Source organism: Lissotriton helveticus, chromosome 6 (assembly GCF_964261635.1).
Source record: "Lissotriton helveticus chromosome 6, aLisHel1.1, whole genome shotgun sequence".
Classification (NCBI taxonomy): domain Eukaryota; kingdom Metazoa; phylum Chordata; class Amphibia; order Caudata; family Salamandridae; genus Lissotriton; species Lissotriton helveticus.
Genome location: NC_136067.1, coordinates 315,387,970 through 315,415,243, shown reverse-complemented (window position 1 = coordinate 315,415,243; position 27,274 = coordinate 315,387,970). Strand labels below are relative to the sequence as shown.

At 52.5% G+C, this 27,274-nt stretch overlaps 1 protein-coding gene across 2 annotated transcripts in view; it reads right to left on the bottom strand.

Annotated features, from left to right (window-relative positions):
* The window catches only part of SMC6 (structural maintenance of chromosomes 6), a 1,026,872-nt gene that overhangs the window by 119,879 nt on the left and 879,719 nt on the right, over window positions 1-27,274 (bottom strand). For both annotated transcript variants that reach the window (XM_078647759.1, XM_078647758.1), the window contains exon 25: window positions 19,313-19,465. In XM_078647759.1, coding sequence (XP_078503885.1) covers window positions 19,313-19,465 — 153 coding nt within the window. The remainder of the gene's footprint in view (window positions 1-19,312; window positions 19,466-27,274) is intronic.

The following is a 27,274-nucleotide window of genomic DNA, read 5'->3' as shown; positions in this document are numbered from 1 at the left end:
GGTAAATTATGGGACATTTTGAGGGGGATGCAGGTTTAAGAGTTTCTAATTGATCAAAGAATAAAACAAAATGTCAGAGGCTTTCGCTACCTACGACTCAGGAATGTGTTAGGGTTTTATGTCCCTAAAGATGTGAAAGTGGAGAATGCTGAACAGGATACTTAAGGAAGCTCCTCCATGAAGAGCAATTTCCTTTATATACAGGAAAATAAACCAACAAACTTCCATGAGTCTATGAGAAAGCTTGCAGCAAGACATAGAGGACCTTCCAGATGAGGAATTGATGGAACCACTGCAGGTACCGAGAGAAGTGACAATCAGGTCTTTGTTTAGAGTAATACAGCATAAAGTGTTGCGCATCGTCTTTTATACAAGAGAACCACTTGCAAAAATAGGACGAACCACAACTAACTAATGCCTCGGAGGGTGTGGTCTGAGGTAAGTTCTTGCATACTATCTGGGACTACCCAGGAATAACCAAGTATTTAAGGAAAAGTGATTGGATATTTGATGGGGTCTCATTAGTACTGCTAGAACCGGGAAAGAAATTGTGTATTTTGTGAGTCCTGGGGAAAATGGAACAAGATACTAACAACTGTTCTGTAATGTAGGCATGGTGGTGGCAGGCTGTAACAATGCGAGGTTGTGGGGGGGTCTTCCCTGTTGAACAAGGTATTTACCTACAGTAACACATTATATAGTAAAGACATGAACTAGCCGCAGATTTCTTACCTTTCAATTTCCCAGGCATCAGACTGGATTCAGATGATTTTTCTTCGAGAAACACCCCTGTGTGCTGCTAGGTGGTGTGGTGGTCGGCTCCACATGACGAGGTCCGCGCTGGATGTGACGCCTGCGTAACCTGTATAGGTGCCACATAGGCGCGCTAACGTCAGTTACTTTTTTACGACTTTCTACGGTAGAGAGTGTGGAGCCATGAAGTATACTGATATTGGTGTGTTTGAAAACTAGGGCCCTGAAAGGGATCAGCCCCCACCCTAGAAACCTGTTCACAGTAAGGAGAGGATGGGTGGCTCGGAAAGGAATCTGCGGCTAGATCATGTCTCTACCAGATATGGCGTTACCAAAGGTAATTAACTTATTCATCTGAGAGTGACATCTAGCCGCAGATTTCTTATCTTTGAATAGATACCCAAGCCTTCAAGTCCTTTCAGAATGGCAGGAGGGGTTGCGAGGAGGAGACACCCGGCTGCAGGACCTGTCTGGATGTTCGTCTTGACTTCCACCGAAGGGAGCTGAACGTCCAGGGATTGTATGATTAAACAACTACCTCTGAAATCACTAATGCCTAAGCCACAAATGCTAATCAACGACCAAATCCTAACCACTAAGTATTGAACCACGACTTACTGAACCACGCAAAAAATGCTAGTGATCTACAAACCGAATCTACCATGCTATATATAACTACAAAACTAAATATTTTGCTTGAATGACTGGTGACCCAGATCACTTTCCTGCTCTGCTACAGTCCAACGGTCGCTTTCAGTAAACCATTATTTTGAACTGGTGGAAATGAAAACCTGCTAAATTTGAAAATGCCACTCTTACAGTGTTTTTCTTTTTTAACAATACTAATATTTACACTTAGATGCTTACCTCAGATTTTAATGACATTTTTTACAATGCTACTAACCGTTATCTCCAGAATGAATTAAAGAAACATATTGCTGGTATTGACGTTTGATTGCGGAAAATCTATTTTCACTTTGCGAACTGGGCCACGCGGTTTTAGGATGCTGTCATCGAATATGAAAATACTTGTACAGTAGGCATTCCTAGAGCTGCAGACATAATGGTAGAAAGAAGAGAAGAATGGAGGAAAAGAAAGCAAGGAAACCCGCGAAAAGGGCGATCGTAGTGATGAAAACCTGCTAGAAATAGAATCAGATAAAGAAAGAGCAAGGGTGGTCTGATCTTCAAATGATAATATATATTCCAGTAGCTGCAGCAGGCCACATCAACTTACTTTATTTCTGAGCACTGAGTTATAGGATCTGAATAAAAAAGTCGATTAAAAAAAAAATCACATCAGCAGAACATCAGTTGAAAACAATCCTACAGTGAAATATACTGTCCTCACAAGGTAAATTAAAACGGTCTCTCTGTTCAAGATTGTTTATTAACCCCTTCAGCGCGGCGCAAATTTTCGCGCTGTGCTGAAGGTTCCATTGAGCGGGCGGGGCCGTGACGGAGCGGTTCAGTCATGCTCACAGCCCAAACGACGCTCATGACGGAACCGCTCCGTCATGAGCGCCGAAGGGGTTAAAAATAGTTTTCATTCTAAGTGATCTTTAAATTAATTAAATTTTTGTTCCTGTTTAAAGGTCGGAGTCGTTGTTAAGACCACTCGTTATTTAATGAAGTAGTTGTTGAGGAGGTCGTGGTTCAGTTCCAGGTCACTGTTTAGGAGTCATTGTTCTGGCGGTTTCCCCGTCCAGCATCTCAGCTCCCCTTCTCACCATTATAGCGTATGAAGCTCCCCCTCAGTAGCCCTGGTATAGGGAGAAAGCAGGCCTGGATCTGGAGAGGTATCCAGTCCACAGGCCTCACCCAGGCCTCACCCAGTTCTTCATACCAGTCCATTTCGTGTTCAGGCTAGTCTCATAGAGGGTCCAGCTACTCCTCCAAATATTTTCCATTCCTAGCCCTTCAAAATAAGGCTGAGGACCCGACCTAGGATCCAAGGGAGCTGCTGGCGCTGTAATCAGCTCCGGGTGGTTGGTAATAAGAATGAGGCTTGCTGAAGCGTCAAGATGGCGGTCCCACTCTACGAGTGCTCCGGACCCCTTAGTCATCCGCTTCACATCCTGCTGCCTGCAGCTGCCATCCGCACCTTCGGCCTGCACGCCGAGATTCCCTGAAGCGGACCCGGTGCAGCAGTGACTCCAGATTGCGGCTTCCCCGAGCCTGATGCCTGCTTTGACTCCGGGCCTGGCGACCTCCACTGCGGACTGCCCGTGAACCGGGCGCATCTGATTGCAGCGTGCACGGCGGCAGTGTGCCTCCTGCTCTGATCGGGGGCCCGCACGGCGGGTCACTTGTTCCTGGAGGGCGCTGCCCTGCTGGACCAGAGACCCGTCCTGAATCCAGACCCTCAAAGTGCCCAGAGACACAAAATGGCGGCTCCCGACTCCCGAGGTCTGTGAGCCGGATAAGACCCGCGGCTGACTGCGGCCAGACCCATGGGTGTGGATCCTCTGTCTGGGAGGCGGCGTGGGGAGGTGCCGTTCTCCGGAGCCGATCCGATTCCTGCACTGCAGCTGGCTTTGTCCGGCTGGAGCCCGAAGCCAGGACTGGTTCTGGTGCCACGTGAGCGGTGACACCTGGTGAGTGGGGCCGGGGACCGGGGATCGGTTGTCACGTCGGGCAACGGTGGGGAGGATCGCTGCCCAGGCTTCTCTGCCCCCCTCCGCCCCCCCGGTGGTGTGCTGAGAGAGGGCATGCACTGACCGCTGCTGCTGGAGTGAACTCCACAGCATCCCTGTCTGGCGGTGGCGGACCCCCTCAGGGGGCGGAGTGGAGCCAACCGGCTGTTCACACCGAGCAGCAGGGGTCCCAGGAGGAACTCCCTTGCCCACCCCCTTCCTCTCCATGCCCCTGCATGCATTTCCACTGCCCCGCGCTTTTCTCCGGGGCCAGGGCGGACTGGATGCTCACGTGGGCTGAGTGGCGGACGCTAAGAGAGGTCCTCCTGGACTTTCGCCCATTGTCATCTCCCCCTGCTCACCATCCCCTGCTCTTGTGGCTGTCTGGACCCGGCTAGGCACGGGGGCCCGGGCGCACCGACCCGTCCACATTCTCTGACCTGACTGGTGCCGGGGCTGAGGCCCGTTTGCTGCGATCTTGCCCCGGGCCCTGTGGAGGGGGTGCCAGCTCCTCTCTTGGCCGCTACTTCGGGCGCCGCGACCTGTGCCCTCCTGGTGCTTTTTTGAGCCTTCTGATCTGGCCAACCCAGGGCATGGTCCTTGGGCTGAGTGGTCCACCATTCCGAGGTGCCCCTAACGGGTGGGGCATACTTCCTGGTTCCTGTGGCATCCGGTGTGTGCGGTAACAGCAATGGGGACATCAGGACACAGCTAAAGCGGCGCCCTTTGTGCAACATGGGCTGCCTGAGAGGGGGTGGAATCGCCTGCGTCCACCGAGCAGCGCGGGGTCCTGGGAGCAGGGCCCTCTCCACTGTGCCCCTCGCTTCTTCCAACAGCGTCTAACCCAAGCTGTGCTGGCCGCCAGACACTTACCTCCCCATATGTGTTCAGAATAACTCTAACCAGCGCCCTGACACACTGAGGTGAGCGCTCTCCGCCCTCAGTTGTGACTCCTGCCCTTTGTTCCTGCTCTGAAAGGCCCACACAAGTGTCTGCTCTCCCGGCCCCTCCCTTCTAGCAGCCGTTGACCCTGGAGCCGCATTCTCAGACCCTGGTGGAATCCTGCACTATTGCTTGAGGCGCCTGACCATCCTCACGCCAACCCCTCTTGGACCCGGAGCCACTGCTAGGGTGGGGCTTGTCGTCCGCCATGGGGAAAGACCAGACGTCCAAATCCGCGGCCACCAACACGCAAACAAAGATGGACCAATTTACCACCTCCAATCCTGAGCCCACAAGACAGGGTGAATGCAGCCCCCCCACCCCGGTAAAGACTTAGCCGCCATTCTGCAGGCGATCAGCACATCACAGGCATCGGTGGAGGGGAAGATCGGGGAGGTCAGGGTGGACATGTCCCTTATTCGGCAGGACCTACGAACTGCCACTGCTCGAATTACGGAAGCTGAATCTCGCCTTTCCACAGCTAAAGACGATAGCCACCAATTGAAGGACCAGGTGGCCAGCCTACAGCCGCACACCAAGGATCTTCATCGGCGTGCGGAGGATGCTGAAAACCGAGCACGTCGCAACAACCTCTGCCTGGTGAGTTTCTCCGAGGGGGTTGAGACGAATCAGGTATCCAACTTCATTAAATCTTGGTTCTCCTCATGGACGCCCAAGGATGCACTCTCAGCGTGGTTCGCAGTGGACACAGCCCATTGGTCCCTGGCGCCTAAGTCACCACCCGAGGCCCCACATCGTTCCATCATAATTAGAATCCTTAACTTCAAGGACCGGGACACAATCCTGCACAAGGCACGCTTTAGGGTACCCCTCAAGGCTCAAAACCACACCATCGTGGTATTCCCTGATTATACCAGGGGAGTGCAGGACCAACGCCTCTCATACACGGATGTCAAAAAGAAGCTGCGGTCCCTCTGCCTACAATATCGGCTCCTGTACCCAGCCACCCTTACCCAGCCACCCTCCGCGTCATTTTTCAGGTAAAGACACAATTCTTTGAATCGCCCCACGCGGCCTGGTCATGGTTGACGGAAGAACTTCCCCTCGGACTACGACGAAACCGCCCCCCAAACCTTCGGTCCTTCAGTCCGTGCAGCCCCAGTCTCCCAAGCAATAGCGCCGGAGGTGAACGCAATCCCACAGTAGGCGTCAATCTCAGAGAGCGGGACCCAGATCGTCGAGCCTGGAGGCCCACAGGCTCAGGGACTCTCCTAGCCTCTAGTGCTCTTCACCTCGTCATAGACATTATTCGACCTGTGGCTCATCTGAAGATCCTCCGTCACTGGCCCATCAGTACTTAGTGACCGATGACTCAGACTTGTCCAGTAGCCCAACAATCTGATACTCCTAAAGGCGTGTCTCTGGTTTAGGAGACGGCGCCACTGCCCAGTCTGAAATACAGTCGGTGAACCCTTACGCAGTGGACTGGGGGTGCTATTGCATGTCTCCTGTGGCTGCTGCTGGTGGGGTCCCTGCCGGAGGTCTGATGCGCGGCACCCTGAATCAGCCTTTGGTGACCCTTCTCCCCACATGGGAGAAGTGTGGCTCACTGGTTAGAGGAGGCAGACCTGGAAGCAGAGGTCAGCCCGGGACCAGGGTTCAATTCCCGGCTCGGCGGGGTCTTGAGTCCTAAAATGTCCATGGACTCGACAATTCTCGCTCCGGTGCCTACTCGATTCACGGGTTCACACTCTGCGACTCTGGGCAATAGCTTGCTTAATCTCCAAAACGGCCCCTCGCGGCGGGATGCCTGGCTTTCACCTTGCGGATACCCTGCCGGGGTTATCTCGCAGGGGAATACCAGGACGGGTTCCCTAAGCAAGCGCTTAGAAACCGATTGGTGATTTGCGCTATATAAATTCCTGTACATTTACATTTACATGGCGCGGGCCAAGACGGAGCCCCCCCACAGCTTTGTCCAGCCACGTTCTAGGTGCTTGAGCCTCTGTGGCTCTCTCAAGGGACACACCCTTACTGCTCTAGTGGCATGGCGCCACGGCAGACTTATTGCTCTACTTTCTATGTCTTTTTGCCGAGACATTGTGCATCTGTCTACAAGGAGGGGTCCTCCACGCAACCCAACCCAAGCGTTCTAGTTTGGTTCTTGTTGCTGTAGTTGGGCCGACAGATGCTTCCATTTTTGAAGTGTAGGGTGGGGGGAGGGGAAGGGGATGGGACAGTTTTTCCCGTTGTTGTTGTTTCCTGTTGTATTGCTACACCAGCCTTATTGATGCATTGTACGATGTTCCCACGTACCACTCGCACAGCTTACTCACATGCACTTTCCCGTGCCTGCGCCAGACCCCATGTGCACCACGGCTTCACGTGGAATGGCGAGCCGCTACACTCCCCAACAGACACCATGACCGACACACCCATCCCAGGAGCTTTCCTCCGCACACTGTCCTGGAACGCTAATGGGCTCTTAGACAGACTTAAACGAATGACTGTTCTACGATATGCTCAATGCCTAGTTATAGATGCTCTCCTGCTAAAGGAGACCCATCTGATAGGTAACCATTGTCCCTTCCTGGGACGCTATGGGTACAACAGAGTATGGCATTATGGTTTCACCCGGGGCTCCCACTGGTTGGCAATCCTCTTGAGGTATACCCTTCCCTTTTTGCTCACGCAAGCTATTCACGATCCTCAGGGAGTATCCATGGCCCTCTGTGGAACACTGAGCGGAAATCCCCTCAATCTTGTGTCCATCTACTTTCCCCCCTTGATGCTCAGAACGACCTAGAACATTCCACCGACCTGCTCACTGCCTTGCCATTGGAAACCACAATAATCGGGGGAGCTTTTAACACGGTCTCCAATCCACACTTCGACACGAGAAGCCCGCCTTCCAACTCTAGACTTGGCAAGTGAAGCAATTAACAAATTGGTCCGACTCCCTGGGCCTCTGCGATGCAAGGCGAATCTGGCACCCTCATACCAAACAGTTCACTCATACATTTGCGGCACACCATACTCAGGCACGCACAGATGCTGTATTTGTCCCATCCGCTGACTGCCAAATGATTCAGGAAATCCGAATACTCCCCAGAGGTATCTCCGACCACCCCCCACTGCTCCTTAGTATGGGGGCCCCTCCTCCCTCGACACATCCAACCTGGTGGATGAAAGGTGGTGGGGGAGGAGCTCAGACAGTACTTCCTGGCCAACGCTGGCTCTGTTCCCTCTCCGGGAACTCTATGGGAGGCGGGCAAGGCTTCCATCCGTGGCTTTGTTTGCCAAGGGCCAACTCAAACGTCAGCGGCAGGCCCAGCTACATCGGATCACTTCACGAGAGGTTAAAGCGTTATGCCTCGAGCAATCCCCTCATATTGACGGCGACACCTCCCAAGAGAGGCAACTTGCTTGCAATTGGGCAGAAATCAAGCAGCTTTCATTGGACGCTACCAAGCTCCTCTGGAGATTCTCCGCAGCCAGGATGTATGGCTGAGGTGATTAGAACGAAAAGATTCTCCACAGACTAGCCACATACCGTAGGGCCAACCGCATTATCCCTGAAATTGTGGACCCGGATGGGCTAGTACACCGATCCCCTATGGCAATGACCCATGCGTTCGGTTCCTACTATTGCACGCTCTACGGGGCGAGGAGCCCTGTAATGTCGCTCTCCGACTTGCTGGATGCCGGTTGTGCCCGCCTCCCCCATCTGGGCCCTGCTGACTTGGACCGCCCCATCACCCATGAAGAAATTAGCGAGGCGATAGCTCACGCCTCGTCGGGCAAAACCCCAGGCCCGGATGGCCTCCCCCAGGAATACTACGCTATATACTGCGAGATCCTCATCCCATGCCTTGCAGATCTTTTTGATTATGCCCTGGAGAAGGGCTCCTTCCCACATGAGACAGACATGGCCACCAACGTTGTTCTCCCTAAAACAGTCATCTCCTCGATGTGCGACTATCGCCCAATTTCTCTTATAAACACGGAGGTTAAAATATTGCCCCAATTCTCGCCCAACGGCTGAGGTCCTACCTCGCAACATTGGTCTACCCAGATCAGTGCGGGTTTAGGCCCACGCGTGGGACTAGGCCCTGCCTCCGACGTCTTCATCTGGATTTGGCACACCACCACTTGCTTACTCCCTATCTGGCAAGTCTTCTTGTCGATTTCGAGAAGGCCTTTGATTCGGTGGATTGGCGATATCTGGGCGACGTGCTGTACACAATGGGTTTTGGCCCCCGTTTTTTCAATCACGTAAAGGTTCTTTATGCCCGGTCCCGGGTGCAAGTCTTAGTCAATGGGGTTTTACCGGAGGCCTTCCCCATTCAAAGAGGTAAATGGCAGGGATGACCCCTCTCGCCCCTCCTCTTTGCCTTGGCGATTCAGCCCCTGGCAACCCTGATTTGATCTGAGGACCGCGTCCGGGGCTGGGAATGGCCCAAGTCGGAGGCAGACAAGATTGCACTCTATGCAGACAATGTTTTAATCTTTCTGGCCGAACCCGCACAGTCAGGCCCTTTCTGCCTCAGGATCCTACACTCCTTCGGGCAAGCTTCCGGCCTATGACTCAACTCCAATAAGTTGCTCCTGTTCCCTTTACACTTAGCCAGGGACTGCTACGACTGGCAATCCACAATACCTCTTAGGCGACAATCCTTCAAGTATTTGGAATCTAGGTTGCCCTCCTCCCGGACCTGGGCTGGTCCCTCAACGTCACCCCGCTTGTGAAAAAAGTAAAGGAAAAGCTCCACAAGTTGCAGGCGCTCCCCCTGAATCCATTGGGGAGAGTCACCCTGTCCCCAGAATCTTCTACATCCTCTAAAACACCCCGTTCTGTTTTCCGTGGGCCTGGTTTCGGGAACTAGATAGTAAGGCCATCAAGAGTTCCTTTGTGGAGGGAGGGGGGGGCCTCATCTGGCTCTGACCCTATGCCGGGTTCCTCCCTTCGATGGGGGCATGGGGATGACACATTTATATTTATACTACTTGGCAACCCGCCTATTCGCCATACATGATTGGTTTAATGGGGGTTGGTCCAACCCGGACTGTAGGCTTGAATTGAGCGAGCTAGGTTTGCCTAAGATTCAATTCCTGATGTATGGGGTGCCCATACCTTACACCTTGCCGGAGGCAACACAAACCGCGTTTCTGGCCTGGCGGGCGTCTCTGCGTCACACTCAATGGACACACAAGTTAACTCAACATACCCCTCTTTGGCACAGCACTTGGCTCCGGGAAGTCAGTGGGCTGAAGGGATTCAGATTGTGGGACCTTATAGGGATCTCACAGCTTGGGATGTGTGGGCTAGCGGCCACATGCACTCCTTCTCAGACATTCATTCACTGACTGACCCATCACATTTTTATGAATACCTGCAACTGAGGTGCGCCCTCCACGCACACATTTCGGAAGACACAACAATCCAGAGTACAGCTCTCCCGAAGCGCAAATTATGTTAGGCAACCTGGGGAAGGGGGGTATCTCCCATATTTATCGGACACTGGTCAACAATACCCCGCTCTCACTGGACCGGCTCAGAGGCCAGTGGGAGGAGTGGGTGGGTCCACTGGATGAGGAAGACTGGAGGGATGCACTCATGGAACCCAAGGCGATAACTGCATCAGCTACACTCCACCTGATCCAACTGTACTAATTGCATGCCGCCTATTTAACCCTGGTATGCCTTCATAGGGGAGGCTTTTACCCAACTGCCTCCTGCACACGCTGCGGCCAAGACCCGGCAGACTTCTTCCATATGGTATGGGCATGTCCCCATTTGGCATGGTTCTGGGGGGACATTGAAGAAGAACTCACAGAAATCCTGGGATTGGAGGTTCCTCATGACCGGCGAAACTCGTTCTTAGTGATTACGGATGGGCTGGACGGGTCCAGAAACAAGAACCTGTTTTTCAAAACGGCTATGGTTGTAGCAAAGCAGGACATAGCCACCTCCTGGAAACTCACAGTCCCACCTTGCTCCAGAAAGTGGCGGAGGGGGGTGGACCTGGTGTGTGACACAAGAAAAACCTATATACGAAGCACAGGGATGCCCGACGAAATACCATAGAGTGTGGGGTAAATGGCAGGGTACCATGGACTATGTCTGGATTGTCTACTGTTTATATCCAACTAAACCTTGCAGGGTCATGCGTTAGGAGACCAATTATTCGTCCGAGTGGAAACTGTCATTGTACATTGCTGATCTGCTGGTATTTGTCTAATGTCAAAAGCAATACAATTGTTTATCAAAATAAATAAGAATGAGGCTTGAGCTGGTGGCGCCAGGACTCCCAGCGCTGAGGCTGGCTCCGGGGAAGGTTGCAGTGGCATGACCAGTGCAGGTCCCATTTCACCACCAATCGACTGGGGAGGCGCCGGTGCCGCCCGGACGGAACCAAATGGAGCTCTCTCCGAGCCTCCGAAGGTCAGGTTGCCCAAATATGAGGCACATGGCGACATGAAATTCTTTAAGATGGGCGGGGGAGCCTGGAAAGGAAAGGAAGCTGACCCAGACGCAGGTTCCGCACAACAAGACCTAGAGTGTCGAGACTCCTCCGTCACGTTGGTTGACGGACCAAGAGAAGTTGAAGCACGCTTTTACTTCTCGTGTTTCTTATGCCTCTTACCTGACGATCAGGCGACTTCAAGTGGGAGGACAAGGACTTAGGACTCCCGGAGCGGTGCCTGGACCTTCCTCTCGACCGAGAACGAGATCTCCGGGATGAACAGCATGGTGCCGACCGCAGGGCCTCAAGCAGCTTTAGCTACAGCTCCATCAAAGCTTTCGGAGCAATGACCCTGCAGTCGGAGCATGACTTTGAATTGTGGTCACGCTCCAGGCACCAGAGACAAATCAAGTACGGAACAGTCACCGACATGGCTCGATGGTAGGCGCTGCACGGTTTGAATCTAGAAGTCATTTATTACACCAAAAATTGTCGATAAAATATTGAAAAAAGACTGTCAAAAAGTGACAGAGGGTCGTCCTCTTCACGGATCTGTGCTACCTAGCACAGAAAGAAAAGACCTGACGCCAGAGCGCCGAGGTGACGCCGATATAGGTGAATGGGTAATACTTCCAGCGCAGACGACTCCGTCAATAGGAGCCAACCGATGCCACCTACCGGCATGCAAGGGTGTTGATCGAGCAAAAGTCTTCCAGATCCAGCCTGATGCCTGGGCAATTCAAAGGTAAGGAATCTGCTGCTAGATATCTCTATCAGATATATTAAACCGATTCAAATATCTTTCTGCAACAAATTACTAACTTCTTTTTGTGTGCTTAAATTTGCTGTACAGGTTCTACTTCATGTCTGGAAACAGCCCATCTTTTTTATATTAAAGAGCAAGACACCAAGGATTTAAGCGGTGTGTGGGAATGGGTATTGTGAGATGAATATGCTACTTACCAGTATGCATCTGTTCTTGGCATGTAGGGCTGCTAACATTCATATCTGTAGCATAGATCGCCGCCTAGTGTTGGGTCCGGATGATTGCACATTGTTGTCCTGGAAGAGTCTTCGAAGTATCACGAGATAGGTGGCTCCTCCCCTGGACTACAGTGCGCATGGGCATCGACTCCATCCCCAGATTGTTTTTAGCCATTGTGGCAAAGATGGAGTTTAACAGTGAAAGTGATGGCCATGCTAGAGATAAAGTGTAAGAAAAAAGTCTGCAGCCGCTACGGGCGCCGGGGAGGAGGGCGGGCGATATGAATGTTAGCAGCCCTACATGCCAAGAACAGATGCATACTGGTAAGTAGCATATTCAGTTCGAGGCATGTGGGCTGCTAAATTCATATCTGTAGCATAGAATACATAGCAGTCCCTCCATCCTGGAGAAGTGTGGCTCAGTGGTTAGAGGCGGCAGACCCGGAATCTGAGATCGACCGTGGACCAGGGTTCGATTCCCCACCTCGGCGGGTCTCGGGTTCATAAATTCCACGGTCTCGACAATTCTCGCTCCGGTGCCTACTCGACTCACGGGGTCACACTCTGCGACTCTGGGCAATAGCTTGCTTAATCTCCACATCGGCCCCTCGCGGCGGGATGCCTGGCTTTCACCTTGTGGACACCCTGCCGGGGTTTCTCACAGGGGAATACCAGGACGGGTTCCCTAAGCAAGCGCGGAGATGCCCCAGGGTAAGTCCTGCGCTATATAAGTTTCATACATTTACATTTACATTTCATACATTAACGGCGGCCGCCCGTGCCAGCTGCAGAAGTCTGAAAAAGTGTTTTAAGAACAGCCTGTCCTACAGCTGCCTGCTGTTTGGAATGCACATCCACACAGTAATGTTTGGTAAACGTATGTGGTGTAGACCATGTGGCTGCCCTACAAATGTCTTCCAAAGGAATGTTACCCAGGAATGCCATGGAGGCCCCCAACTTGCGTTTGGAGTGTGCCCTGGGGGGGGACCGTTAAAGTGCGCTTAGCCTTCTGATAGCAAATCTGAATACACTTAACGATCCACCTGGCTATTCCTGCTTTGGAAATGGGGTTGCCTTTGTGCTGAGCTGCGAAGGCAACAAAGAGTTGCTGTGTCTTTCTAAAAGGTTGTGTTCTGTCAATGTAGTACATAAGCGCTCTTTTGACATCAAGCGTATGGAGCATCCTTTCTGCTACCGTTTCTGGGTTGGGAAAGAATGCGGGCAGTTCGATAGTTTGATTGACATGAAACTGCGACACCACCTTAGGGAGAAATTTGGGGTTAGTGCGCAGCACCACCCTGTTTGAATGAATCTGTATAAATGGCTCTTGGATGGTGAGCGCCTGTAGCTCACTAACACGTCGTAGAGACGTTATGACAATGAGAAAAGCCACTTTCCATGTGAGGAACTGAAGTTCACATGAATGCAGAGGTTCAAATGGGGGACCCATCAATCTGTGAGCATCACATTGAGGTTCCACACAGGAGCTGGCGGGGTCCTGGGAGGGATGACCCGCTTCAGCCCTTCCAGGAATGCTTTAATGGCAGGCACCCTGAAGACAGAGAGATGCTGCCTGTTTTGGAGGTAAGCCGCTATGGCGGATAAGTGTATCCTAATGGAAGCGTATGCTAGATTGCATTTGTAAAGATGCAACAGATAGCAGATGATATTAGGAATGGAGGCATCGAGCGGGTTAATAGCGTGCTCGGTACAGTAGATGACAAACCGCTTCCATTTTGCTGCATAGCAAGCTCTGGTAGTGGGCTTCCTTGCCTCCCGGATGATGTCCATGCATTCAGGGGGCAAATCAAGGTAGCCAAATTCTAAGACCTCAGGAGCCAGATCGCCAGATTGAGCTGCTGCGGATCTGGGTGCTGAATGTCTCCACGGTTCTGCGTCAAGAGCCGGGGTGTGAGGTGCAGTCTTTGATGCGGTACCACAGAGAGTTTGAGGAACGTGGTGTACCACGGTTGTCGCGCCCACGTTGGAGCAACTAGGATGAGTGTCATCGAGTGTTGCCTTAGCTTTCTTGCCACCAGCGGAATGAGAGGCGCTGGGGGAAAAGCGTACGCAAATCTGCCTGACCAGTTCATCCATATCGCATTGCCCTGCGACTGTGGGTGAGGGAACCTGGCGCCAAAGCTTTGGCATTTTGCGTTTTCCTCCGTGGCAAACAGGTCTATCTCTGGATGACCCCACTGCTGGAAGTACGGGTGGAGTACTGATGGATGTATCTCCCACTCGTGCATTTGGTGGCTGTACCTGCTGAGCAGGTCCGCCATCTGATTGTCCGTGCCCGGGAGGTGTTCCGCCATGAGGAAGATGTTCCTCTGAATGGCCCACTTCCACATGCTCTGAGCCAGATGAGACAACTGTGGAGAGTGCGTACCTCCCTGCTTTTGAATGTAGTACATCTGTCATGTTGTCCGTCCGGATCAACACGACTTTGTTGCACAGATGTACTTTGAAGGACTTGAGTGCCATGAAGATTGCCATCAGTTCCAAGTAGTTGATGTGCATCTTCTTTTGTTGCGTTGTCCATAGTCCCTGCACCGTATAGTGGAGCACATGAGCCCCCCATCCTAGGAGAGACGCGTCCGTTGTTAGAGTAATCTGTGGCACAGGCTCCTGGAACGGTCGGCCCTTGCAAAGGTTGTGTGGATTCCACCAATGCAGAGAGTTGTATGCCCGACCCGTCACCAACACTAGGTCGTTTAGTTGTCCTTGAGCCTGAGTCCACTGATGCGCTAAGCATTCTTGGAGCGGACGCATATGGAGTCTCGCGTGCGGGACTATGAAGATGCAGGAGGCCATCATGCCTATCAACTGCATGAACACTCTCGCTGGGAGTGAGTGTTGTGGTCTGAACTTTTGGATCAGCGACTGGATGTTGGCGATCCTCGCTGGGTTTGGCTGAGCTGTGGCAGCCAGAGTATTGATAGTCGCGCCTAAATACTGCCGCACATGGGCTGGCTGGAGGTGCGACTTCGGGTAGTTCAGTGTAAATCCTAGACTGTGAAGGAGGTGAATGGTGTGGGTCATGTCGGCGGCGCACTGCTGGGCTGACTTTGCGTGCACGAGCCAGTCGTCCAGATAAGGGTAGACATGTATACTCTGTCTCCGAAGGTGTGCCGCCACTGTCGCCAGACATTTTGTGAACACTCTGGGAGCAGTGGTCACTCCGAAGGGGAGCACCTTGAACTGGTAATGCCTGTTTTGGATGGTGAACCTGAGGTACTTTCTGTGGTAGGGGTGGAGTGGTATGTGAAAGTAAGCATCTTTGAGGTCCAAGGTTGCGAGGAAGTCTCCCTGTTGTAACAAGGGAAGAACCTGCTGCAGTGTCAACATGTGAAAGTGTTCCGAAAGAATGTACTGGTTTAAGGGGCGGAGGTACAGAATCGGTCTGAGCGAGCCGTCCTTCTTTGGGATTAAGAAGTACAGGGAATAAACCCCTGTGCCTTCCTCCTCCACCGGCACGAGCTCTATTGCACGTTTTTGCAGCATCACTAGAACCTCCTGCTGCAATAAGTGCAAGTGCTCTGCTGACATAGGACGGTGTTTTGGAGGCATGGGTGGGGGGGTGGATGTCAGTTCTAAACAATAGCCGAACTGGATAAGTTTCCTGACCCACCTGTCTGTGGTGATGGACTTCCAGACGGGCAGGAACTGTTGGAGTCCCCCCCCCCCCGACAGGTGTTGGATGGTCGGGGGGCAGTGACAGGGAGTCACTGTTTGTTGGCGGCAGAGGTACGGGAACTGTTGTTGCCTCTGCCTCTACCCTTGGCACTGTTTCCTCTGTATCCACCTCTGCCCTGCTTGCTGTAGGAGGATTGTGCACCACTTTTATTGAATGGCGTCTGCTGCGACATGTGCCCTCTGTTAACACCTCGAGTGCCTGAGCGACGAAAAGTGTTCCCTCTAAAATGTTGTGACTGGAGAGCTCCCATGGACTTGGCAGTCTCGGTATCCTTTTTGATCTTCTCCAGGGTGGTGTCCACCTCTGGGCCAAACAACCTGTCTGGATTAACGGGTTGGTTGAGGATAGTAGTTTGTATCTCTGGCTTGAACCCCGAGATGCGGAGCCATGCCTGACGCCTCAACATCACACTAGTGTTGATCGCTCTCGTTGCTGTGTCTGCAACATCTAGCGCACACTTTATAGCAGCGTTGGAGATGAGCTTCCCCTCCTGGATAAGCATTTCAGCTCCCTCTTTAAACTGGTCTGGGAGGTGTTGTAACAGCTGCTCTAGGGTGTCGTAGTGTGCCCTATCGTATCTGGCCAACAGAGCTTGCGTGTTTGAAATGCGCCATATGTTGGCCGCCTGAGCTGCTACCCTCTTCCCAGATGCCTCCAGCACTTTTGACTCTTTGTCTGGGGGAGGAGCTTCACCCGTTGTCTGGGAGTTTGCCCTCTTCCGGGCATTAGAGACCACCAAAGAGTCTAAAGGCAACTGGCCCCGTATGTAGGTGGGGTCGCCAGGTGCCGGTCTGTATTTCTTCTCGATGCGTGGGTTTACCACCCGGGATCTTGTGGGTTCCTTGAAAATGTCTGCCGCATGCTTAAGGACCCCTTTCAACATGGGGAGAGTCTTGACAGTTTTTTCAGCAGTAGAGAAAGTGTCAAAAAGGAAGTCCACTTCCACGGGGTCAGCATGCATCTCCACCTTATGGTTTGTAGCTGCCCTTTCGATTAAGGCATTAAACGCCGCAGAGTCCTCAGTGGGGGACTGTTTCACGTGAAAGACCTGTGGATCCTGGACCGTCTGCTGGTCCCCTTGATCACCAGTATCCATCCATGATTCCTGCTGCTCATCAGGCTCTGTATGAGCAGGGAATTTGTACTCCTCATCTTGGTCCCCTCCATCCCCATCTGAGTACGTGGGTGAAGGTGTGGCACTCCGCCTATGCTGAGGAAGAATCTGTTCCACCAGAACGGGGGTGTCTGCTGCAGGCTTTTTACGTTTCAGAGGAATTGTAAAGGACTGCAAAGGTTGCGAAGTAATCTTCCTCTTGTAGAGCGTGAGTTTGCCGGTGTCGGCATCGATGAAATGCTCCGACCGTTCTTCAACCAAAGGTTGTCGAGGACCCACGGACCCAGCCGGTGGAGTGGACGTCGACACGGTGTCTTTGGGCACCGACCGCGGTGCAAAGGCCTTCGGCGCCACCTTAGGCGGCAACGTGTAGACGAGCGGTGCCGATGAGGTCTTCGGTGCGTCTTGTAGCTTCGGCGCGGAAGGAGTCTTCGGTTCCGATGCTGAAGCCTTGACCTTAAGGCGCTTGAGGGAGTCCGAGACCTGCTTCGTAAAGGAAGCTGACGGTTTCGTCGATCCGACTGATGTCCGTGGTCCGCCCCCTGGGGAAGACCCGAGCGTGGCTGACTTGTGGTTGTTCGGTCGAGGAGCACTCGTGACCGGTGCGTCTGTTACACTGTCCACTACCGTAGACGTCGATGCCTATGGCTTCGGATCGATCGGTTTCCCTTTACGGTCACGGCCCCAGACCTCGGCTCTGCGGCCTTCACCGACTTCGCGTCGACGGGCCCCTTGGTCTTCGGCGCGACAGACTTTCCCGATGCAGGAACGGCAGTCTTCTTGGGCGTCGGCTTGTCTCCCTTGGTAGACTCCGACTCGATGGGCTTCTTCGAGCTTGGCTCCGCAACCACCTTCGGCACCTTAGCCTGGTCTGCATCGTGCGCCTGTTTGGGGGCCCCCGAAGACGACGGCGTCGGCACCGGAGCGGACGTCTTCGGTTTCGATGGCGTGTCGGCCATCTTTGTTTTCACCGGTACCGAGGGTTTCGGTTTCGTTTTCTGTAATGGCGGCTCCGCGGAGGTGTCCGTAGCCGAGCCGGAAGGCGGGGCCGTGGATCGAGGTGTAAGGTCGTGGGTAAGGCCGCGTGGCGATCCCGTGACCTGAGCCTTCGTGAGAGTACGAACGGGGCATAGCTCATCCTCCGAGCTATCTTCCATGGCCCCATATGCTTCGTCGTCGTCCCCTACCTTCTCGACGATTTCTTCAATGTCGGGACTGTGGTCGTCAGCTCCGTCTTCGGACTCGACCTCCATCGGGGTAGGGGAAATCTGCAGGTGACGCACTTGTTCGTCTTCCGCGGGGTCGTCAAAGATGTCCACCGGTGCTGGAGCCGATCGCTGGGCCTCAAGGCGCGCCATGCGCCGAAGCTTGATCGTTTTTTTCGATCGAAATCTGCAACAGGCCATACAGTTGGCCTCGTCGTGGTCCGGCGACAGGCACTTGTTGCACACAGGATGGACGTCGATGTGTGGGTACTTGGACCCACACACGGGACATTTCTTGAATGGACTCCGCTCCATGCCGTCGAAGTCTCGCTGCGTCGACTAGGCCCCGATCACCGAAGAGTCTCACGACCCCCCGGATATCCGACTCTACGAGCCGGAAGAGAGACGGGACCGAACGCGAACAATACCGACGGTGCCGAGAAGGCCTTTTGGCCTAGATAAAGTACTTTTACGATTCCGAACAGGAGACGTCGAAATCACATCCGAACCCAATGGCGGAAAAAAACAATCTGGGGATGGAGTCGATGCCCATGCGCACTGTAGTCCAGGGGAGGAGCCACCTATCTCGTGATACTTCGAAGACTCTTCCAGGACAACAATGTGCAATCATCCGGACCCAACACTAGGTGGCAATCTATGCTACAGATAGGAATTTAGCAGCCCACATGCCTCGAACCTATGCATTCTAAGCTGGGCCACTTGAATTATGCGATTCTGCAGCTGATACGGTTGCAGCATAATGATAGATTTGTCACATAATCCATCATCTGCAGATTGTACCCAAAAAACCTGTTTCTCGAGCCAACGGATCAAACGTTACTAAAAACGTTGCATCATGTGCTCCTGTTCAGTGGCAGGCCCTTCACAAAAGTTAACGGGTCATCTTTCAGTAGCCTATTGCTATATTTGGTTGTTAAACTGGTACTACTGAGGTGAAATCTTTGCCCAGGCAGTGTTACTGTGAGTAAAAAGTGACTAATTAATGGTGATGCTATCAAAAAATGTGCTGCATTGTGCCACATAACTTGCCTTTTCTCACTGCATAATTTAGTCAACTCTGCAGTATAACTTGGTCCTCCCCTACCTCATAAGTGTTGTGGCCATGATAATAACAAATAAAATACCCTCTACAACACTTAAAAAAATATTGCAAGTCACTTTAGAGTTTCTTGACTTTGTAAAGGACATCAGCCCTCCGCCTCAGTCCTCTATGTGATCAGAGAACTCCTTGGTGACTTGTAATATCCTTATAATGTACAACAGGGGTACTTAATCCTATATATACTTTATATGGTTGCACCCTAATGTAAAGGATATGAATGATTGCATATAAAAATTGATGATGCATATAAAAATTGTGGCAGGGGGAATAGAAGACAGCATGTTATCGTCAGGCTGTTCTCAGATAAAGTAGTGCAAACAATTTGAAAGGCAAAAAGTCAATAAGGAATAGAGAAGGAACTACTGATAGAACCAAGCATTAACAAGGCTAGAAAAGTAAATTAAATATAATTCTTCGAAAGGCCCGTTACCATGTATACATCAAATTCATCCAGACATCTGAAGGGAGACTCAGCGATTGACCACAGGGAAAGGACAAAACACACCGTTGAGAAGGAGCGTTCGCCTCCTGATAAGGATCTCATGTCGTTCAGAGCGGCCTTGTTTCCCTCACCAGGCTGGACCTGCAATTAAATAAAGTACGGTAGTTGTTAATTACTATGCTGCATGGACAGCACAAGCAAACCTTCTCTTAGTCCAAGGGCATGTTGTGTTATGTGTGGGAAGTTCCTGTTCAGTGCTCGACATTCAGACACGGGTACAAGTCGGCGGTACACGTGGGTAGACGGTGCCTACCCATAATTTTCACAGGGCAGACTCCTTCCTGCCCAGCAATTAGGCCCCACTGAAATATGCTGAACTTGTCCGGGTGTATTTTCCAGACACCGAGACATGTTCAGTAGACCTGCACGTTGTCTGCTTTCCATTCCCAGCAGCAATGTGCAGGTGGCAAGGGAACTTTGTTATTTTCACCTCCAGCTGGGCCAAAGATAAAGGCCAAAGTTAAGGGACCATTAAGCCTCCTTTTAGTCCTGTATCCTGGCTGGGTGTGGTCTGGTACCTCACAGTTTTATTCAAATACAATATAGAAGCAAAGGCACACAGCTTATCAGTTTACAGGTACTTAAGAGAGGCATACTTTTCTTGTATAAACACGAGATATGCATGAAATATAAGAATGTCAGATGTGTTGATCTCGCCCAGTATTCACACAAATAAGAATTAAAATACCACTGTTTTATTTCTTTTCTAGCGCTACTCACCCCAACACAGGGTGTCTGCGCGCTTTACATCACACAAACATTATACATTGAGAATAAATCATATAAGTGTGTAAATAAATGCACAATATGTGATATATAAGACAGTGAGAGTTAAAAGATGTAGGAGTCACATATTCTTCATAACTCACTCTGCTATATTAGAAGGATTACAATTTATGAACTGCAAGTATCAAAACGATCTCTCTGTTAAAAGCAGTAACCAAAATCTGCCAGATGCATGCAGGTGAAATGATTTGTTATAAGGGGGTGCACTCCTGATGCTCCAATTAAACCAATAAATGTTGTATGGGGTGCAGCAACATGCACGGGTAGTCGTCCCTTGCTTAGTATAATCACACAAAATTACAAGCACAGAGACTTGAATGTGTTGCGCACTGTTCACCTGGTGTGAGAAACACCACTCTGTATACCTTTAATTTAATAAGTATGTTCTGATTTTTCTTTTTTTCTTTTCAGCTTTCTTTGCTTAAATCACAAAAAAATCGTTATACCAAAACAACATTTTTACATTGTTTCCATCACAATGGTTACTGCATATATTACATCATGTGCTTGAAAAGACACAAAAATGATTACAATCCCATATACAATATCCCATTGTACAATGACCTCGTAGGTATGGTTTCGCGATCTACCGGTTCATGCATGTTTTAGCATGCCTCATCTTGTTTCAGTAAGTGACACTGGCATTTAGTTTCGCCGTCATTGCACTTGCATTATACCCTAGTTATTGACATCAATACGAGCATGTGATGCGTATACACCGATTTATCACATTTCACTATATCACGTCACCAGCATGCCACGTTTAACACTATTAGTATTTCATTAATGACCATTCCTTGGTACTTTCAATATCCCGAGTCTGATGCACTCTCCACATTGTTTCGTCATTTCTGTTCATTAAAACGAGCACCTCCGGCTCGCATTTAATTTCATGGCATACAATAGCCGTCACCATCCAACACGGAAGCTTTGGCACAGAGCACGGGGTGAATTGACGCGAACGCAACGCGAATATCAGGTTTTAGTTACATTTCGAAATAGAGGAACTTATTGGTATTCCGTTTTCTTTACAGAATACACGATGTAGACTTTGAGAGATTAAGGTAAGCCATGGTGGCTAAAGGCTTAAGTATATATTTTTCTCATAATGTCCCACGTTCCAGTGGTTAACTTGAGGTTCGATATCATTTTACAGATTCTGAATGTTTGCTTGGTTTTCGGAAGGTAAGCGCAGTTATTTTCTAGTACTATGCATCACTCTTAGAGATTGTGGCTACTGGATTTAAACAGAGCATGTCTTGTTGGTTTTATTTTTTCGACCTGGTGTATAACAAGTCTGTAACAACCTATTTCCGTGGCAGGTAGGGACATATATATTCAACACTCTTACATGATTTGGTTGTTTGGTCATCATTGACACACACATTTAAAATGACTTCAGCGTCAGTATCATAGGATATTTATGAGATTATGAACCACTGTTGGAATCCTTTTGTATTTTCATGTATATATTATATGTTTCATTCACAGATTAGCCCCTGATGAAGGAACTGCTTTAAGTTCCGAAATGCATTGGGCAACGACAAAGAATATTGAATAATCTAATATATGTGATTGTAATAATTTTTGTGTCTTTTCAAGCACATGATGTAATGCACAAGTTACTACTTGTGTAACGATATATCTGTAAGAGACATAAGTTAGTGATAGATTCCTTACCTTAGAATATCCCAAGGCGTCAGACTGGATACGGAAAATTTTACGTAGCAATACCCCTGTGCGCCAGCAGGCGTCGTCCGCGGCTCCACGTCCGTCATCGGCGTCGTTAGCGCCGGAATGACGTCGCCGGAGTACTTAGGCGCCGCCCTCGCGCGCTGACGTCAGTTCTGATACACAGCTTTTCCGCGCCAGATCCGCAGAGCCATGATAGAATCAACACTGGTGCCATGAAACTAGGGCCCTGAAAGGTGATGACCTTAACCCTAGATATCGGTTCGCAGAACGGGGAGGATGGGTGGGTCGGTAAGGAATCGATCACTAACTAATGTCTCTTACAGATATATTGTTACACAAGTAGAAACTTGTGCATCTGAAAGAGACACGTTAGTGATAGATTCCTTACCTTAGAATAGATACCCCAGCAATACCAACCCCGGTGGTGGGTCTGCGAACCAATAATCACACCAGAAAGTCCTGGAGGACTGAACGGCCAAAGAAGCCATCCCTCCGGACTTGGCTGTCCAGGCAGTAGTGTCTCGCAAACGTGTGCAGCGAGGCCCATGTAGCTGCCTGACAAATGTCCTGCAAGGGCACTCCTCGGCCCAGGGCAGTCGTAGTCGCGGTGGACCGAGTGGAGTGGGCCCTCAGCCCAACAGGAGGTTCCTTCTTGAATAAGGAGTAACACGTCTGGATGCACAAGATGATCCACCGAGAGATGGTCCGCTTGTGCACCGCCCGTCCCTTCTTAGTGCCCACGTAACCAACAAAGAGTTGGTCATCCACCCGGAACTGGCATGTGCGATCCAGATAGTAAGAGAGCGCATGTTTTGGGTCCAGACGGTGGAGCCTCTCGTCCTCTTTCGAGGGATGCGGAGGCGGAAAGAAGGTGGGCAAGGTGATGGACTGCCCGATGTGGAAGGCCGTGACAACCTTGGGCAGGAAAGAGGGTCTCTTCCGCAACACAACCTTGTCCGGATGGACAGAGGAAAGGAGGTGTGGAAGAAAGAGCCTGGAGCTCACTCACTTTCCTGGCAGAGGAGGTGATGGCAACCAGGAAAGCAGTCTTCAAAGTAAGAAGACGGAGAGGACAGTTATGGAGCGGCTCAAAGGGAGCACACATTAGATAAGTAAGTACAAGGTTCAAGTCCCACTGGGGCATCACGAAAGGAACAGGAGGAAACGTGTGTGGTTCCCTTCAAAAACCTATTTACAATTGGGGACTTGAACAAAGATGGCTGATCAGGTAGCCTTAAGAAGGCGGAAAGGGCAGAAAGGTAGCCCTTCAAAGTGCCCAGAGCAGAGCCCTGCTGGGCAAGATAAATAAGGAAGAGCAGAACCTCAGAAAGGGGGGCAGAGAGTGGATCCACAGCCTTTGCTGTGCACCATGCCACAAATCTGTTCCACCTGCAGGTGTATACCGACTTTGTGGAGGGACTCCTGGCTGCCAGAATGACATTACAGACTTCAGGAGGCAAGTCAAATGGCCTCAACTGTCGCCACTCAATCTCCAAGCTTGTAGGTGGAGACTGGACAGGTTCGGGTGGAGGACCATTCCCCTGCTGCTGCGACAGAAGGTAATCCTGAAGAGGCAGACGAATCGGGGGATCGACAGACATGCTGAGTAGCTTTGGATACCAATATCTTTGTACCCAGTCCTGAGCCACAAGGATAACCTGGGCCCGGCCGCGCCTGATCTTCTTCAGCACTCTGGGCATAAGTGGTATAGGCGGAAAGGCGTACAATAGACCGCAACGCCACTCGTGGCGAAAAGCTTCTCTGAGCGAGTGCCGCCTTGGAAATTCCAACGCGCAGAACTGATGACATGGCGCGTTCTCTTCTGTGGCGAATAGATCTAACCAAGGCTCTCCCCACTGCTGAAAGAGACCTTGCGCCACGTCCGAGTTCAGACGCCATTCGTGATCCATCATGCACAGACGGCTGAGTTTGCCCGCCCTGGCGTTCAGCGACCCTGCCAGGTGTTGAACCACCAGGGTCACGCCCTGATGTTCCAGCCACTGCCAGAGGCGCAGAGCCTCCTGGCATAGGGTCCACCCCCCCCCCCCCGCCCTGTTTGTTGCAGTACCACATGGCGGTGGTGTTGTCCGTGAACACCTGCACTACACTCCCCCTGACAGAGGGGAGGAATGCCTTCAGTGCAAGTCGGATCGCCCGCAGCTCCAGAAGGTTGATGTAGAGCTGGGACTCCGCCGGAGACCAGAGGCCTCTGATCTCCGCCTCTCCCATGTGGCCCCCCCAGCCCTGGAGGGACGCGTCCGTCACAACTACGTGCTCCGTTGGGGTAGGGAGAGGGATCTACCGCTGACCCAATCGCGGTCCGTGAGCCACCACTGCAACTGTCTCGCAGTGCCCTCCGAGATCAAGACATGGTCGGACAAGTTGCCCTGATGCTGGGTCCACTAAAACTTCAGGTCCCACTGCAGAGCCCGCATCCGCCACCGGGTGTGATGCACCAGAAGGATGCAGGAAGCCATCAGCCCTAGGAGCCGCAGCGTCAACCTGACCGAGACTCGGGATAAAGGCTGAAAGATCAGAATCAGAGCCTGAATATCCCGAACACGCTGTTCGGGAGGATAAACCCGAAACTGCGTTGAGTCTAGAACCGCTCCGATGAAGAGGAGCTTCTGAGAGGGACACAGGTGTGACTTCGGCACATTGATGGAGAACCCCAGCAGGTGCAGGAGATCGGCCGTAGTCTGGAGGTGGCTGACGACTGTCTGGGGCGAGCCCGCCTTCAACAATCAGTCGTCGAGGTAGGGGAAGACTGAAAACCCTAACCTGCAGAGATGAGCTGCAACCACCGCCATCACTTTCGTGAACACCCGTGGGGCGCTGGTAAGGCCGAAGGGGAGCACGGTAAACTGAAAGTGCTCGTGGCCAACCGTGAACCGCAGGTAACGCCGGTGGGCCGGCAAGACGGGGATGTGGAAATAGGTGTCCTGCAAGTCCAACGCTACCATCCAGTCTCCTGGGTCCAGGGCAGCTAAGACCTGAGCCTAAGTCAGCATCTTGAACTTCTCCTTCCGGAGGAAGCCATTGACGTTCCGTAGGTCCAAGATAGGGCCTAGGCCCCCTTTGCCCTTCTTGGGTACTAGAAAGTAGTGGGAGTAACAACCACACCCTACTTCTGGCCCAGGAACGCGCTCAATGGCTCCCTTGGCCAAGAGGGCCGTAACTTCCTCTTGCAGAAGTTGCAAGTGATCCCCTGACACGCGGTGGTATTGCGGTGGCATGGCTGGAGGGGTCGTCTCGAAGGGGAGGGAGTAGCCCCTTCAGGCGATTTGCAGCACCCACCTGTCCGACGTGACAGTGCGCCAGTGGAAGAGGTGATGGCGAACCCTGCCCCCCAATGGCGTCACATGGGCCTGAAAGCACGGACTAGGAGGGTTTTGAGGCGGGTGCTGCAGGGAAAGGTGTGGACTTGTCTCGCCGTTGTTCCCGACCGCCGCCACGGCGGTTTCCAAGGCCTCCACCGCACTGTGTAGCATTCTGCGGTGCGTGGCTGGCAGCACGTGTGGGAGCGCCCCTTCCTTGGCCACGAAAGGAGCGAAAGGCACCCGTTTGCTGGCGTTGGGCCGAGAGGCCCAAGCACTTGGGCGTAGCCCTGGAGTCCTTAAAACGCTCAAGCGCGAGGTCTGCCTTGTCGCCAGAGAGGCGACGGCCATCAAACGGCATGTCCAGAAGTGTGGCCTGGACATCGGCTGAAAAGTTGGCGGACCTCAACCAGGCGTGGCGTCGAACCGCCACCGTCGTTGCCATCGCTCTGCCCAGTGAGTCCGTGGTATCCAGCCCACACCGGATGGAATATCGCGCTGCATCTCGACCCTCCCCAAGGGCTTGGGCGAGTTTAGCCCGGGCCTCCTCCGGACATTGTGGCAGCACGTTCGTGACCGTGTCCCACAGGGTGTGGGTGTAGCAGCCCAAGAGGCATGCAGTATTGACTGACCGCAGTCCCAAACTCAGGGACGAGAACACTTTCTTTCCGAATTGCTCGTACCTCTTGGATTCCCGATCGGGGGGAGCCATCGGGAATGCGGTCTGGGAAGTGGAGGCCTGGATGACCAGGCTCTCTGGGGTGGGATGGGTGGACAAAAAGCAAGGGTCGCCCGGGGCCAGGCGGTAGCGTCTGGCCACGTTCCTATCCACAGGCTGACCTGTGTCGGGCTTGGACCAAGTGCCCACAAGAACGTCACACAAGGCCTCAATAAACGGCAGCAGAGGCTCAGTGGAGCATGCTTGCGGTTTGAGGACCTCAGTGAGGAGGTTAGTCCTCACGGCCGCGACAGGGAGCCTCAGGTCCAAGGCCTTGGCCGCCCGCGTCAACACTACACTGTAGGCAGCCCCCTCCGCCGTAGCCACGGTGGGAGGGGAGACGAATCCAGTGTCTGGCGAAGTGTCAATTCTACTGGCCTCCTCAAGCTCATATGTCCAGTCCTGTTGAGACTGGCACTCCTGTGCCAGAGGGTCCACAGACCCCTCCCAATCACCCTCGTCACCCATCTCCTGCAAGTCAGTCTCAACAGATGGGGCCGGTTCGTAGAAATGGAAATCTCCATACGACGTCGAGAGCGGCGCCGCTCCGGCGCCGGAACCGAATTGAGGGCAGGATCGGGGACGGCGCCCGTAGGTGGCGCCGGTGAGGTCATGCGGTCGACCGGCGACGACCCGGATCCAGCGAGGGCCTGCTGCGCCGGGACCGTAGTCGCCGGCGACGCCGAGGCTGAAGCACCCGACGGCGTCGGAGCCGAAGCACCCGACCCGCTAGGCCCTCCAGCCGGGACCGTTGGGCCCCTAGGCGCCACGGGACCCGGCGGAGGAGGGAGGGACCTCATGGCCATGAGGTACCGCTCGACTTCCTCTGGCGTCGCACCGTGCCCAGGGACCGGAAGGTATGGGGCAGGTGGCGACGCCCGCGACTCTGTCAGAGCCGCGTGGGTGGTGTCACCCGAAACCCCGGCCGCGTCGCGCGAGCGTCGGGGTGGGTCGGAAGAACGATGACGTCCCTCCGACCTCTTACCTGAGAACCGATGCCGACTCTCGGAGCTACGAGGGCTCCAACCCCGCGACCGGTCCCTCGACCTCCTGTGGGACCGGAACCTGGAACGGCGCGGGGCCGACTGCCGGAGCTCCAGCCGCTTGCGGGACCGCTCACGCCTGGCCTTAGACGTCAGGGCCCGGCAGTCAGAGCAGGTGCGGTTGTCGTGGTCGAGGCCTAGACACTGTAGACACCGGCGATGGGGGTCGGTAACCAACATCAGTCGGCTGCACTTGGAGCAGGGTTTGAACCCGGGCATCCCTACCGGCACCGTAGGAGTCGCGAGACTCGAGAGAAAAATTATCAAAAAGATCAAAAAGTTTAGTCAAAAAATTATTAAGGGGTAGAGCTTCTCCGTATCTGCGCTAGCT